The sequence below is a fragment of the Miniopterus schreibersii genome (assembly GCF_964146895.1).
Source record: "Miniopterus schreibersii genome assembly, chromosome: 9".
Taxonomy (NCBI): Eukaryota; Metazoa; Chordata; class Mammalia; order Chiroptera; family Miniopteridae; genus Miniopterus; species Miniopterus schreibersii.
The window spans coordinates 9373977-9389639 of NC_138118.1; the positions used below are offsets into that span (position 1 = coordinate 9373977).

The 15663-nt window shown below is 46.5% G+C and overlaps 1 protein-coding gene across 5 annotated transcripts in view; it reads left to right on the forward strand.

The window, feature by feature from the left end:
• The window catches only part of ATP6V0A4 (ATPase H+ transporting V0 subunit a4), a 64070-nt gene that overhangs the window by 20200 nt on the left and 28207 nt on the right, over positions 1 to 15663 (forward strand). For 4 of the 5 annotated variants that reach the window (XM_081147350.1, XM_081147351.1, XM_081147349.1 and 1 more), the window contains 11 exons: positions 792 to 924; positions 1342 to 1420; positions 1695 to 1789; positions 4367 to 4492; positions 4955 to 5049; positions 6406 to 6532; positions 8027 to 8109; positions 8750 to 8843; positions 11513 to 11725; positions 13780 to 13930; positions 14792 to 14931. In XM_081147350.1, the coding sequence (XP_081003476.1) occupies positions 808 to 924; positions 1342 to 1420; positions 1695 to 1789; positions 4367 to 4492; positions 4955 to 5049; positions 6406 to 6532; positions 8027 to 8109; positions 8750 to 8843; positions 11513 to 11725; positions 13780 to 13930; positions 14792 to 14931 (1320 nt within the window). In that variant the 5' untranslated portion in view covers positions 792 to 807. The remainder of the gene's footprint in view (positions 1 to 791; positions 925 to 1341; positions 1421 to 1694; positions 1790 to 4366; positions 4493 to 4954; positions 5050 to 6405; positions 6533 to 8026; positions 8110 to 8749; positions 8844 to 11512; positions 11726 to 13779; positions 13931 to 14791; positions 14932 to 15663) is intronic. The other variant, XM_081147352.1, reaches the window with a different exon arrangement.

Here is a 15663-nt window from a genome sequence, read left to right on the forward strand (position 1 = left end):
TGAGGCAGGAAGGGGCTCGGGGAGAAATTCCGTGTCTGCAGAGCAGTATGAGGAACAGTGAAGCTAGAGGGGAGGCAGAGGCCAGATTATGCCGCCCTTTGTCGGCCAGGTCAAGGGATTTAGAGTTTTTCCTGTGGGAAAATGGAACAGTGGAAGGATTGGAACAAGAGGGATAAACCCAGTGTCTGGCAAATAGTAGATACTCTATATGTTATAAAATGACATGAGGAAGAGGAGCCCACTCTGGAAGTGAGATGGTTCTTCTAGAAGGTTGGACTTCAGGGAAAAAACTTGGTTTGGCAGCAGTAGGGCAGTGTAGAGGGTCTTTGATGGAAATGGATTCTAGATAAATACCCTTATTCCATACAGAGGACGAACAACTTTATTTCATTTCTACCCACTGCACAGGGTTCTGTTGTATCGGTTTAATCATTCCCCTGTTGATGGGTATCTAGGTTAGATCCATTTATTATACCAATGTATTATTACAATATTATTGAAACTTTCTTGTGGAAGTCTTGGGTCATATATGTGAGTAATATAAAATTTTTATTGAATTTATTGGGGTGGCATTGGTTAATAAAATTATATTGGTTTTAGGTGTACAATCCTATAATACATTATCTATATATTATATTGTGTGTTCACCACCCCAAGTTCTGTTTTTCAAATCGTGGATGATTCTTGTTGGATTTTTTTCCCCCCTGTTGGGTTTAATTTAGGTCAACAAAAAAGTTTTCATCCTGAGGTTTTCACACATTTGCTGCCTCCAATATCTGTGTCTCCTGCAGACCAAGCTGGGTGAGGATGGCGTCTGTGTTTCGAAGTGAGGAGATGTGTTTGTCACAACTATTTCTCCAGGTGGAGGCTGCGTATTGCTGTGTCGCAGAGCTGGGAGAGCTTGGGCTGGTTCAATTCAAAGATGTAAGTTCTGCATTCTTTGGAGGCCAGAGGAAGGTGGAGTGGGCGTTGGTGACCAGGATACATTGCTTGGGGCTGTGCAGTTTTCAGGGTCCCATCATATTTGTGACTCCATTGAGGGTTTTAAGGCTCATTTGGATAATAAATGCAGCTAAAGTAAGTAAGGAAACCTTAACTGTGGGAGGACTTTATTTCCCTTAGAAGGGTAAGGAGGCCAGAGCTGAGGCATTTGGGGCTTGAGCATAGATACATCAAGGTGTGTTTTGCCTGGAAATCTGTCTTGGGTGTGTATGGAAATACCTATTTCCAAGACGATTTCAGTGACATTCTCTAGCATTAAAACATAGAATAAAATAACCAACGGGCGGATGATGGCATCTGTTGCTACTAATGTGTGCTGGGTGCTGTCCCCCCCTCCAGTTAAACGTGAATGTGAGCAGCTTCCAGAGGAAATTCGTGAATGAAGTCAGAAGGTGCGAGTCAATGGAGAGGATCCTCCGTAAGCCAGTTTCCTACCTACTCTACCTGTGAACTGGGGGGAGGTAAATGGAGCGCAGGTCGTGGTCAACAAATGGATCCCTGTTTGTGCTTTTCAAGGTGATCTGGAGGTAGGGTGGGGGAGGGTTAGAGGTTGGATCCAGGTACCGTGGCAGGTCCCTGGGACAATCCAGGTGACTGAGCTAGCCGAAAGCCACCTGTCCTGCCTGACCCCATTTCTTAGATAGGAGAGTATATAATCACCTTGGGCTGTCTGGTGGGGTTTCTTCACTCAGGTTTTCTGGAAGATGAGATGAAAAATGAGATTGAGGTTCAATGGCTGGAGAAGTCCCCACCGACCCCTCTGCCTCGGGAAATGATTGCCCTGGAGGTAGGTTCCTCCCTGCTTTGCGAGGCGGGGCAGGAAGCCTGTGTCCCGGGAGCTCATAGAGCCACTCATGGGTCCATTGCCCAGTTGCTGAAGCCCGGTGGGGGGGGGCGGGATATATATGTGGTTTTCCGTTTATTGGTGTTACTTCCCCAGGAAAATTCCACTGTGCAGTTTTTGGAGTCACTGCTCCCGGTCCTGGAGAGCTCGTTTTCTCTCCCAATGCAGCCCTAGGGAGACTGGTTTCCTCTGTGGGCAAATGTTCTTATAGGCAGCAAAGTCTTACCTATATGGTGCCACTGAACAGGACTTATCCTGGCACAGTGGGTCCGTTCCTCCGTCCCTCCCATCACCATGCTGTACGTCCCATCCCCAGGGCTTAGGTACCTTATAACTGGCAGTTTGCACCTTTTGGCCACCCCCACCCATTTCACCCACCCATCTCACCCTCTGCCTCTGCCAAGTAAATAATTCTGCAGTTAACATGGGGATGCAGATAGACTTTTGAGATGATTTCATTTCCTTTGGATAAATACCCAGAAGTGGAATTCCTGGATCCAGTGGGGTGTTTCCTAATTATCTGGTGGGAAACGTCCGATGCATTGAGTTCATTCCAGGCTGAGGCCTCCCAGACTGGCTTCGGAGCAAGTGTGGGAAGATGGCAGCTTTCTTTAGCCAAGGATGTTATAGCTGGTGGGGGCTCCCTCTTTCTTTCCTCTCTCTGTCTACTTTCTTTATAAAACGCCCAGTTCCTGCCATGCTCAAGGCACCTTAGAGAGGAACAAAACATAGCCATGCCCTCTGGGAGCTTCTAGTGTAGATGGTGGAGGGGAGGAAGGGGTGGGCAGTGGAGGAAGAGATTGTGGAAGGCCCTGTTGATCCTGTCTTGATTTAAAATTTAAAAAAAAAAAAATTGGAGCTTTTCATCCTCAGGGCAGAAGAGTTCCCTAAGGGAGGCTGGCAGGTAGGGGGACATTTCACTCAGCTCCATTTGAATTCTTTTAAGATAACAGAAGTCTGAAATTGTTGGAATCATCAGCAGGATACATCTAGATAGTCTAATAGAGATAGGAGACTGGCAGCTCCCCTAGAAAATATTTTGGATCTTGTCATATTAAAACCTGGATATTTTGGGAGAAAGCTCTTAACCAAAAAGCTATGAATAGGGTCTCCATCAAGTCCCCTCCACCTTCTCTCTTCTCGCTGGCCTCCTAATACCAGCCCTGTTTGTTAACGGCTCCCCTGCCACCAGCACGCCCGCCACTTTCTTTATCACCTGTTCTTGGGAGAGGTGTCATCCCAGCTGACACTTTCACCCCAGTCTTGTGTCTGAGTTTTGGCAGAAGTTGGCTAGGTCTTCCGGCTTCTTAACCGTTCCGATCTGTTCTGCCTCCTGCCAGAGGCCTCGTTTTTGTCACGGTATTGCTTTGCCTCGCCACTCCCTTGTTCAGGAATGTAGGATGGTCCCCTTCTCACCAATGGCAGGTCCCACTCGGCCACCACGCCTGCTCTCCTACCTCTCAAATCCTCCACTCTTCTTGGGCTTGTTTCTCCCTCCCTCCCTCCCTCCTTCCCTCCCTCCCTCCCTCCCTCCCTCCCTCCCTCCCTCCCTCCCTCCCTCCCTCCCTCCCTCCCTCCCTCCCTTCCTTCCTTCTTATTTTTTTTTAAATGTATTTTTATTGATTTTAGACAGAGAGAAACATTAATCAGTTGCCTCCTGTATGCACCCCAACAAGGGAATGAACCCACAACCTGGGTATGTGCCCTGACTAGGAATCGAACCAGTGACTTTTCGGGGTGTCTCCTCCCCCCTCCCCCAAGCACTGTGGGAGTTCTCGCTGAGGGTCTCAGGGGTCCTCCCCGCATCGCTGAATTCCTGGGCGTCCTCGGCACTGGCTGACCGATAGTGTCCTGGGGTGCCTGGGGTGCTTGGTCCCTTGGTGAGAGCTGTGTCACCCTGGAGGGGCCGATGGCTCATGACCTGCCCACTGCCCGCTGCTGAGACAGGACAGACCCTAGATTTCTTCATGACCTTCGTCTGTTTGCATGCTCACTTTGGAAGGGAGGTGGCTCTGTCCTTTGTTTTTGTCTTCTCCCCTTCTGTGCCTACCTTCCCCTGTCCCCTTTTTGCTCTTGCTTGTACCTGGCTCTCCAGACTCCAGCCCATAACTGGTGGGTGGGTGGGTGACACTAGGTTTCTCTTGTTGTATTTTGTTATTATTACAGTGCATTTGGGCGGAAGGAATTCTCAACATGTAAATTCACTTCAGCTCCCCTCTTCAGCGATTTAAATGGGGAAGAGACAGGCAATTTGCCAAAATGCCTTGATGCTTTGACTTCCTCATGAAACTGCCTTTCCGGCCCCCAGAGTGTCCTGTCACCGCCCCCCCCCAATGAAGATGGGACTTGGGAGAGAGACTGTGGCTCCTGCCCACAGCTTGGCAGTCACAATGAGTTAACGACTGCATGGGCCACTCCGCCCCAGCTACACTATGATGCCCTGAATATCTCTTTTCTATTTACTTACCCGTGTGGTTAATGTACAGTAAATGCCATAGGACTTTCTGTCCCTCCTTACAGACCGCTCTAGAAAAACTGGAAGGGGAGTTACAGGAAGCCAACCAGAACCATCAGGCGTTGAAGAGAAGCTTCCTAGAACTGACTGAATTCAAATACCTCCTGAAGAAAACCCAGGACTTTTTTGAGGTCACTATTTGGGGACTACTTGGTAAAGGGCCCTCCCCCCACCTCCCAGAACCTCAAATTTCGGTTTTGAAAGCTGTCTGCTTTGGAATGTGAACCAGCCACTGTTCTGTCCCTTGGCGAGGCCATGGGTGAGGGGAGAGTGTCCTGGGTGCAGTCAGTGGCGCTGGTTGAATTCAGTGCAAACATACAGTGATGCTTATCAACAGGTATGGGCCCCCTAGGGCCCGGCAGAAGTGGAAGTCAGAACACAGCAGAACAGTTCGTTTGAGTGGATTGGGGGTTTGGGTAGGAAGAGACTGGGGAAGCTTTCTGAGGGGGCACGGAGTGCTCTACTTTTTGAATTCTGTTAATTATTTCTGGAAAATTCAAGCTTCCATAAAAACAGAAGAAAGCTTGAGGTGCGGAGGCTTTTAAGGCAGGTTAAATACATTTAAATGAAAATATTGATCATTTAACTTTCAGACGGAAACCAACTTACCTGATGATTTCTTTACTGAAGACACTTCTGGTCTACTGGAATTAAGAGCGATGCCTGCGTACATGGCCGGGAAGCTGGGGTTAGTGTAACTCGGCTCTGAAAGTTATGTGGAAACGGGTCCTTGGTTGGTAGCTCAGTGCCTAGCGTGTGATGGATTTCCCTGCATGAGAATGAATGAATGAATGCATGAATGAATGAATGACCAGCCAAACGAATAGCCACTGGAATGAGCCCAAAGAGTGCAATGTTTGTATTGTCCCCACATGGGAAAGATGTGGGGATAATCATTTTTTAAAATTGATTTTTAAATTGATTTTTAGGGGGAGAGAGAGAGACACCGATTTGTTGTTCCACTTATTCATGCATTCATTGATTGATTCTTGTATGTGCCCTGCTGGGGATCGAACCTACAACCTTGGTGTATCGGGATGATGCTCTAACCAACTGAGCTACCCAGCCAGGGCAGGGATAATAATTTTAATAGGTTTTCTTAACTGTTCCCTGGCTTTGGAACAGACTTATACATGTTTTTTTCTTTAACTTTGAAATACTGATTTGATAAGAAAAGAGATTTGGACTTTGAAGTTTGAAGTCTGAGTAGAAATGAGATAGTTATGCGATCAAGTCTTTCGCAAGTAGTGGTGGCACAGTGTAATGAGGCCCATCGAAATGTGTGCTGACTCAAAATGATGGCTTTCACACAGTGTCCAAGCAGAACTGATGAATTGATCAGAGTGCTGGGTTTTGCAATTCTAGTTTTTTATTTAATAGATACCTGAGGGCCTGCTATGGGAGATTCTAGGCATTGAATTTGAAATGGAAAAAAATACTGGAAATATTTTAGCAGAAAGTAGTATATTTTAAAAAAGAAAGCAATATAGGATCACATTTAAAATAATATTTTAAATATTGAAATATTTAACTTAAATATTTAAGTATATTTAGATTAATAGGCCAGTGAACATTTAAAATCATAGACCAGTGAAAGTAACCATCTTAAGGTTAAAGGGTAAAGTTTAAGTCAGAAATTATCTAGATACCTGGATGATGGTAAGAGTAAAGGCATATACAAATCCATGTATGTGTTTCGCTCTTAGTACATTATTTGTAAAAATACACAGGAACCATCGTTGAGCATTTTGAGCACCTATAGTGCTATAATGAATGGTCTGTCATATTTTTAATTGAAAATAATTGAATGCATAATATTGGGATGCTTAAGGAAACCTCACCATGTCAAAGAAAACAGGTCACAAGGGACTTCAGGCAAATTAGAGCTGGGACGCAGAGTGCCAGGTAGAGCTGTGTCACCACGTCCTGCTCAGGGGGAAGTGGCCCTTCAGTGGTTTCACACCTTCACGTCTTCCAGAGCCTTCTCTCTGCCCCCCACTCCCTGTACCTCAGTAATGTCTCCTCTTCTGACTGTTGACACCAGGTTCACGGCTGGTGTGATAAACAGGGAGAGGATGGCTTCCTTTGAGAGGCTGCTGTGGCGAGTTTGCCGAGGAAACATCTACTTGAAGTTCAGTGAGATGGACATGGTTCTGGAGGATCCGGTCACAGTGGGTATCTCAGGCTGCACATAACTTTCTCTTCAATGTCCTGTAGCCTCACCAGAGGGCTTTCGTTCCTTCCAACACCGAGCCTCTAGTTCTATACGAAGCCAGTTATCTATATCCTTTCTTTCTCTTCTTTTTTTATACCTTTGAAAGGTCAAGTCAAAGACTGATACTTATTAATTCATTCCTTCAAGAAACTTAGCTATACTCTTTCCACACTAGGCAGCAGCTGTTTTGTTTCTTTGGTTTTTTTGGTCATGATTTTTAAAAAATTGATTTGAGAGAGAGAGAGAGAAACATCGATTTGTTGTTCCACTTATTCATGCATCATTGGTTGCTTCTTGTATGTGCCCTGACCAGGGATTGAACCTGTGACCTTGGCGTATTGTGATGATGCTCTAACCAGCTGAGCTACCTGGCCAGGCTGAGTCTTAATCACAAAGAACCAAACTGATTTAGGTCAGTGTGCCTCATGTTCCAGTGTGCACACGAGCATAAAAATGACCTGGGGGTCTAGTTAAAATGCAAATTCTGCTTCAGTGGGTCTGCAGGGGGGGCTTGAGAGTCTCCATTTTAACAAGCTCGCTGATGCTGGTAGTCAACAGCCCACACACTTCAAACGGGATGTCAAGGGTGGTCTTCACTGGGGGACACACATTTATTGCTATTAATTACGTAGGGCCTCTAGCCTTCTGGGTGGTATTTAAATCCACTTGTACTTTAATTCTGAGAAGCTAGGCTTATTTGTAAAAGTCATAATCTTTTCAGTAGGGGCTAGACAAAATTAATTTTTAAGTTTTATTTTATAGAAAACATCTTCATAGTTAAATAAAATTTAAAATAAGATGAAAACTTACTAGGTAAAACCCCCACAAACCCTCACCACTTTCATATTAATTTTATTTTTGTTTTTCTCTCGTGCTGTTTTTCTCTAGTCTGTAGCCATAGGTAGGCAGGTATAATTTAATGTGGTTGTAGTAATAACATGGAAATCATTTTCTACCTTCCCTTTATTTAGATGGTATAATTTTCCCTCTGCATTGCTACTTTCCTTTATGAATATTAGAATTTGACATTGAAACATCACTTTGATAATCGTGTTTTGGTGTGAATAGTCATGGTATAGGGAGAGTATTTCTAAGTGAGCATCTGGAAAAAGATGCCTGTTGACCTTGAAGGTCCACTGAGCAGATGACCAGAGATCAGAATGGATTCTTGATGTTGGTGGGTCAAGGGACAAAAGAACCTAAGAGATTCAGAAACGACCAACTCGTGTAGCCAGTAGTGGAGCTGTCCCCCTGCTGGCCCCGAACAGCCTGCCTCGGTGGCCCTGCCCTCAACCATAATGAATTATGAACTCAGATCAACCGTGAGAAATTGAAGTGTTCCTGTTTAAAATTTATATATTTTTAAATACCTAAGACCAGAATTTTACATTCTGATGATTGTCTAACAAGAAAGCAAAATGAATATTTTTCCCTTGTTCTGATTTTCCAGAAAGAAGAAATGAAGAAGAACATGTTCATCATATTTTATCAAGGAGAGCAGCTTAGGCAGAAGATCAGGAAGATCTGCGAGGGGTAAGGAGACTGGCAGTGGCTCTTCCATCAGCGCCTTGGGTCGGGAGTAGGCCAAGAGGCGTGCAATGCCGAATACACGATCGATCGATCGGTCGGGGCCTCTTTGAGGTCCGTTTAGGGATCTAGAATAACTTTCTGGCATTTGACAAGATAGTGTAAAAAAATGCAACTGACTTGGAGTAGCCGTGGAAACAGGAACAGAGAGAACTTAAATAGGCAAAGTTGAAAGGTAACTAAAAGTGGGCGTTTTAACCACTGCAGCGTGTCCCTGCTCGCAGGCAAACCACATGCTAAGCTGTTTCTAATGTTACAAGATCATCTCACATTAGCGCATTAATAAATTCTGGGGGGGAAGAAGGGACGAGTTCAGCTGGCAGTTTTATTTAAATAACAGCTCACAGGCTTTATGGTTTGAATGAAGCTCATTCCTGTAATAGAACCCCAGCTTTAATTCAGACCGTGAGCCATGTGTCGGGAGCCCTTGTCATGGGGTTCATTTATTGACGGCCACGGGGAGGGTTATTCTGGGAAAAGGTGGCCGCCTCACTGAAGCCAGCAAATGGTGACTTAGCAGAAGAAGATCTTAGGCAGGAGGCTTTTGAGCTTAACCACGTGTCCCTTTGGAATGCACTGGCCACAGGTTCCGAGCCACCATTCACCCCTGCCCGGAGCCCGCGGCTGAGCGCAAGGAGCTGCTGGCTGGTATCAACACGAGGCTGGAAGACTTAACCACCGTGAGTGAGGGCTCAGGCGTGTCACCCGGGGGGCACTGCGGCTGGGCCACCTCTCCAGCTGCCGAATAAGCCCTGTGCTAGGGCCCTGGCTGGAGCGCTGGCTGGGATGCTGGCTGGGCTCCTGCAGCTCCTGGTGCAGATTTCATAGTTAAGAAACTGCTCCACGGGCTAGAGCTCATGACCCTTCCGTCAGTAATGCTTTGGAGTTAGAACTGACCACAGCCCGAGGCCACCGCGGCCTGATGAAAGGAGCCTTCGGTTGCCAGCCCAGCCTCGCCTACGATACAGCGAACTAGCCAATTAGGTTGAACAACCAGTCTGACCGATTCTTTTTCTGCTGAGTCGCCCAGTTGTTTGAATCGACCAATTAATTCTGTAAAAATAGCCAGTCTGGTTTTGCCATGTGAACTCACCCCAGGTTCATCTCCTCTTTTTTTTTTTTTTTTTCCAGATATGTCTTTATTGATTTCAGGGAGAGGGAGAGAGAGAGATAGAAACATCAATGATGAGAGAGTCATTGATCAGCTGCCTCCTGCACGACCCCGATTGGGGATCGAGCCCGCAACCCGGGCATGTGCCCTGACTGGGAATCAAACCACGATCTCCTGGATCATAGGTCGATGCTTAACTACTGAGCTATGCCAGCCGGGCCATATCCTCTTATAAAGTCTGTCATCACCCAGGGTGGCACTCAACACCTACATCATTAGAGCGCTTTCTTTAATAAGCTTTGAAAGTAATCACTAAGAGCAGCTGGTCCTGCAGCATATTGTAAATTCTCCATCGGTGCTGCCCAACGGAACCTCAGTGGTGGTGGAAACATCATATAACCCATATCTATATATCTATATAGATACCTATATATCTATCTATCTATCTATCTATATATCACACATGCCAGTGTGACCATTGAGCTCTTGGGGCATGACTAGTGCAACTGAGAAACTGAATTCTCATATTTATTTAATGTTAATGAAATTTAAATTCTAGTGGCTCCGTGCGGCTGATGTACTGGTCAGCACTGTTCTAGATCCGCAGTGCTGTCTTTAGAAATTAGGTGTGTGTGTTTCAAAACTCTTAAGCTAACAGAAGACATTTTCACCCTCCAAGAAAAATCTGTTTGATTTCTTTAATTCTCTTTATTTGCCCTTTGTCACTTGTCAAGGAGATTGTGTTTCTCTTAAGGCCCTTTCCCCCAAATACTTCATGAGGAGAATGGAAAAGAAGCTATGCCAAACATATGTTGCGTTTAGTGTGACCTGGGTAGCCACATGTAAAGGCGAATGAAAAGGCTTACTCTATTGTTCCACCAGAGCAAACACTGACTCCATTAAATAAATTCTTCGTGGGCCAAACCTCCATTCATCGCCTCATTCCTTAATTCACTTGCCATTTTTTGGAGGGATTATGTATGTAAAGCATTTTTCACAAGTGGATTAGTTTCCTTGGGCTGCTGTAACAAATCAGCACAAACTGGGTGTCTTAAAGCAACAGAAATTTGCCCTCACTGGTGTGGCTCAGTTGGTTGGAGTGTCATCCTGGGCACCGGTTTGATTCCCAGTCAGAGCACTTGCCGGGGTTGCAGGCTCGGTCCCTGCCTGGTAGGGGGTGTGCAAGAAGCAGCAGATTGATGTTTTGCTCTCACATCAATGTTTTTCTCCCTCTCCCTTCCTCTCACTCTAAAGATCAATTAAAAAATATTAAAACAAACAAATAAAAACCCCAGAAATTTATTCTCACAGCTCTAGAGGCCAGAAGTCTGAAATCAAGGCTACAGTAGAGCCATGCTTCCTCTGAAGGCTCTAGGAAAGGACCCTTCCTTGCCTGTTCTGCTATGATCTGAATCTTTGGGTTCCCCCCAAATTCATGTGTTGAAAACCCAGTGCTAAAAGGTGAATGGTGTTAGGAGGTGGGGCCTTCGGGAGGTAATTAGGTCATGAGGGTGGAGCCCTTATGAATGGGATTAGTGCCCTTATAAAAGGAGCCCCCTGGAGCTTGCTTGCCCATTTCGCCATGTGAGGATAGAATTTGAAGTCTGCAACCCAGAGGAGGCCCCTCACCAAACATGCTGACACCTTGATCTCCTTCAGCCTCCAGAACTGTGAGAATACGTTTCTGTTGTTTATAAGCCACCCAGTCTGCGGTATTTTACTGTAGTAGCCCTAATGAACTAGAACATCTTCCTGGCAGTCCTTGGCATTCCTGGGTTTCCTTGGTTTCATTGAGTCTTTGCCTCCATCCACACAGGCGTTCTCTATGTGCCTCGATGTCCAAATTTCTTATAAGGACACCAGTCACGTTGGAGTAGCCCGGACCTACTCCAGCATGACTTCATCTTAACTTGATTGCATCTGCAAAGACCCTATTTCCAAATAAGATCACAGTTATCAGGGGTTAGGACTTTAACTTATTTTGGGGGACACAGGATACAACACAGAACAATAGTACTGGAAGGAATTTAGAAGAAATAGAAAAACTTTGCCTGAGGGTTTTAACCTCTGGTAAGGGAGATAACTGCTCATGAGAGTTCAAGGCCCAGTGAGAGCCACAGGCCAGAGGAGGGAGCCCAGAGCAAAGGAAGCCACTGCGGCTGAGGAACCCCGTCTTTGCCACATTTCCAAGCATTTCGGGAGTGTTCCTTGTTTTTCTGTGGGTTGTTTTCTGTCCAGGTTATAACACAAACCGAGCGTCATCGTCAGAGCCTCCTGCAAGAAGCAGCTGCCAGCTGGCACTCCTGGGTCATCAAGGTGCAGAAGATGAAGGCCATCTATCACATCCTGAACATGTGCAACATCGATGTCACCCAGCAGTGCGTCATCGCTGAGATCTGGTTCCCAGTGGCAGACGCCGGGCGCATCAAGAAGGCGTTGGAACAAGGCATGGTGAGTGGCAGGTGGAGCAGGGAAGGGGCCAGATGAGTCATGCCTAGCCTTGGCAGCCCCCCCCCCCCCCCCCCCCCCCCCCCGGCCAGGGCACTGAGTCATGTGAACTTAATAAGTGACTTGCTGGTAGGACGGTCCCCTTTGTCTTTGTATCTTCAGTTTGTAACCTGGGGGTAGGGCACATGTCAGAAACTCCTTATCTTCCCCTCGTCTGACAGTTAGTCACAGTTTCTTTCATCTTTCAGGCTGAAGGGTTGGAAGGTAAAGGCCTTGAAGTGGGATGGGACTAAGAGATGGGAGCTGTCTTTATCCCCATTATACAGATGAGGAAACTGAGGCACAAGAGTGGAGGTAACTTGGCTATGGTCCTGTAGCTAGGAGGCAGGACTTGTATGTCCCCACATGATAGTCCAGTAACTCCCCAAATGGGACTCCCTGGAGGAAGTGATGCGTGAGCTGAACCTCACAGGGGGGTCAGAGGAGAGGTGGGGAGTGTGCGGTGCAGACTAGTGGCTGGAGAGAGAGTGCAGCGGCCTAAGGAATGGGAACAGGTCACGGAGAGGCTGCAGGGCAGGCCCTGAAGGAGCACAGGGGGTGCGAGGGAGCTGATTTTACTCCCTGCTGGGTGACGTGATCCAGTTTGCATCTTAGAAACTCTCTGGGGAGCCTTGGGAGAGTTGTCCTAAGGCAAGGATTTCACTAAACAATGTTGTTCTGTAATCACGAAGGGGTCAAAGTTCTACAAGGCTGCTTAGGGCTCTTTCTACAGTCTCTTCAGCCTCTGAAAGAATCAAAGTATTTCCCCTGGTAGGAGTAGAAGGCCCTATAGCTATTATTATCAACAATATGCAAAAAATACTTAGACTGGGCTACTATTTTATCTCCTGCTGGGGGGCATGTTAGAGAGAAAGGAGGAAGCCACAGTCCTTGACCTCAAGAAGGTCATAATCACTCATGGGGCAGGAGATGTAATCAGAGAGGAAGGACTCCTCTACCTGTGTGTAAGCTTGGGGAAGGTCCTTAACCTCTCTGTACCTTAGTTTCCTCACCTCTAAAGTGAGGCTCCCGATCCCTACCTCTTGGTGTTAGGTAGTAAATGCTGGTGGAGTCTGGAGTGACCAGAAGGTTCCTGGGAGTGAGCTTGGAGAGTGGTTGCTACTTGGGCGAGTGAACAGGGGAGGTGGCCAGTGTGGGGTTGGCTGGTTTCCGGGGAGAAGCAGTGGGGTGAAGGTGTGAATAGAGGATTAAGCTAAAGTTGTAAAGAAGTCTCGATTCTGAGGCTAAAGAGTCCTGGTTTCATTCTCTAGGTAACGGGAAGCCTTTGAAGGTTTTTGAGTCAGAGGGTAACATGACTAAAGTAGTGCTTTTTGCCTGTTTAGTTTTATTAAAAGAAGGATTATGTAGTCTGGAGTGTAAAGTAAACGGGAAGGAGATGGGGGAAGGTGGGGAGGCTGGGGCTCAGCTCAGCTTGCAAGATTTGGAGGTTGGTTGATTGAATCAGGAGAAGGGAAAAGTCTGCAGATCCCATAGTTTTGGGAATTTGGAGAATGGAGACTGCCGAAGGAGCAGGCTGGCTTCAGGGCAAGTTGATGAATCCAGTCCTGGAGTATGTGGGGTTGCTGGGACATGAGAGTTTGAAAGCCTAGGCAGGCAATGAAAAAAGAATCGAAACTTAGGAGAGGGTCAGGGGCATTTGGAAGATGGAAATGAAATTTGGAAAGGCGATGAACTCTTGAGGGACTAAGTGGACAGAAAGGAAAAGTAGAGCCAGCCCCAGAACTGGGGCGTAAATATGCATTCCAGGAGCAGGAGAATGGAAATCTCCAGAGAATCAGGAGGAACTCTACTCTCTTGACGTCTCTCCTGCAAGATAAGTTAGATAAGTGTTAGGAAGGTAATAACTTTGACAGAAGAAATCATGAGTCTCAGAGAGGTCAAGAAATTATCCCACGTTCACCCAGCAAGTGAAGGCAGGAGTTGCCCTGCGATCCATGTGCCGATGCCCAGCCCAAGGCTCCCCTCCTCACGGTTTTGCCACACGCTCTTTTTTGCAGGAACTGAGCGGCTCCTCCATGGCCCCCATCCTGACAGCAGTGCAGTCTAAAACAGCGCCTCCCACGTTTAACAGGACCAATAAATTCACCGCTGGCTTCCAGAACATTGTAGATGCATATGGTGTAGGCAATTACCGGGAGATAAACCCAGGTAAAGGGTCTGTTGCATGCCCGAGCTGCTTGAAAATGAAAATTGGGTAAGATTTACCCTCACGGTGGCAGCCCAGGGGGTGAGTTGCTTAAAACTAACTTTCCTGAAGTCTTCTTTGGTTTTTGAATGCTCTGCATTGTCCCCTGTGAAGGTGATTAGTGGAAGATTCGTTCCTTGTCAGGATTTCACCTATTTTCCCTTAAACTGTAGCCTTATTAGGCAGCCAAATTCTGTTTTTGTTTGCTTAACAATTCAGTGAGGGTCATCTCTAGACATCTTCATGGCCTCATAGTTGTGTGGAGAGGTGGGAACATGCAGAACTTAGAGTCAGATTCTTAGTGACGTGAACTGTGAGGTTGGTGGCCTGGACTGTAAAATAAAGGGGTAGACCAGATGCCCTTTGGCCAAGCAGTTCATGATGCTGTTCTTGTCCAGCCTGAGTCCCAATCTAATTCGTGACCCCTAATGCAGGGGCCCCATCGGTTGAGGGTCCTGTGAGTAACTGCTGGGGGTATATGGTCCGTGCGAATGGTGCAGAAACAGACAAAAGGTGGAAGCGGAACGAGACCAGAAGGCACTTAGAGAACTGATTTTCAATCCCATTGGACTTTGTGGTCTTGGGCGAGTCACTTAACCGCTCCCAAACTCAGCTCATCTGTAAAGGGGGGATAATACTGTTTCTTCATCGATGAGCTGATGTATGTGGGAGCCAAGCAAGTGTCAGGGGTGTGGATGGTGAGAGGTGACAGAATCTGAAAGACACAAGGCAGCCAGCATGTGACAAGGAGCGTGTAGAGGACTCTTCGTGGGGAGCCCCGAGGGCTGTCGGGGAGACTCAGGCCGCCGCGGTGTCGCCTGCAGCCCCCTACACCATCATCACTTTCCCCTTCCTCTTCGCCGTGATGTTTGGGGACTGTGGCCACGGAACCGTGATGCTCCTGGCGGCCCTCTGGATGGTCCACAACGAGAGACGCTTGCTCGCCCAGAAGACGGACAACGAGGTGGGTGGCCACCCGATGTCCCCCTGATTTACTCGGGATTGTAAGTAGGACATTTAAAATGTGTGTGGTGTTTTCGCCAGAGGAGCAGCATGTTTTTATGAAAAGTAAGGGGAAAATGGAAAGTAAAAAAGGGCCAAAATTCAACATAAAAAGTCCTGGTCATAGGTCAATCCTTTGGATGGTTTGGTGCAGTTCCTTTTAGCAGTTTCATTTTTTTTGTACAATGCTTGGCCAGGCACCCATCTTTCCTTTTTTTTTTTTTTAACATTGATTTCCCCCCCCCCCCCGATTATAAAAGCAGTATGTGTTCATTGGGAAAATACATCTGCCTAGAAAAAATTACAATTGTTTTTGTATTATCTTTCTTGTTTCTTTTCTGTGGTTATACAAAAGTATATAATTTTCAAAAATTAGGATCAAATAGTGCATATTAATTTGTAGCCTCCCTGTTTTCACTTAAAAAAATGTCACAGACCTGGCCAGTGTGGCTCAGTTGGTTGGAGCATCGTCCTGTACACAGAAAGGTCGCAGGTTCAATCCCTCCCTCTCTCTCTAAAAATCAATAAAAAAACATATAAAAAATATCACAAATATTTTCTCATGGCAAAGTCCTTTTCCCACAAGCCCACGCCAGTGTTCTTGTGAAACACTGAGACCTCCCAAATACCGTGCCTTCACTTTTACACTTGCAGTTTCAACACCTTCCATGAAGTTCCTTCAGAGTGATTGAAG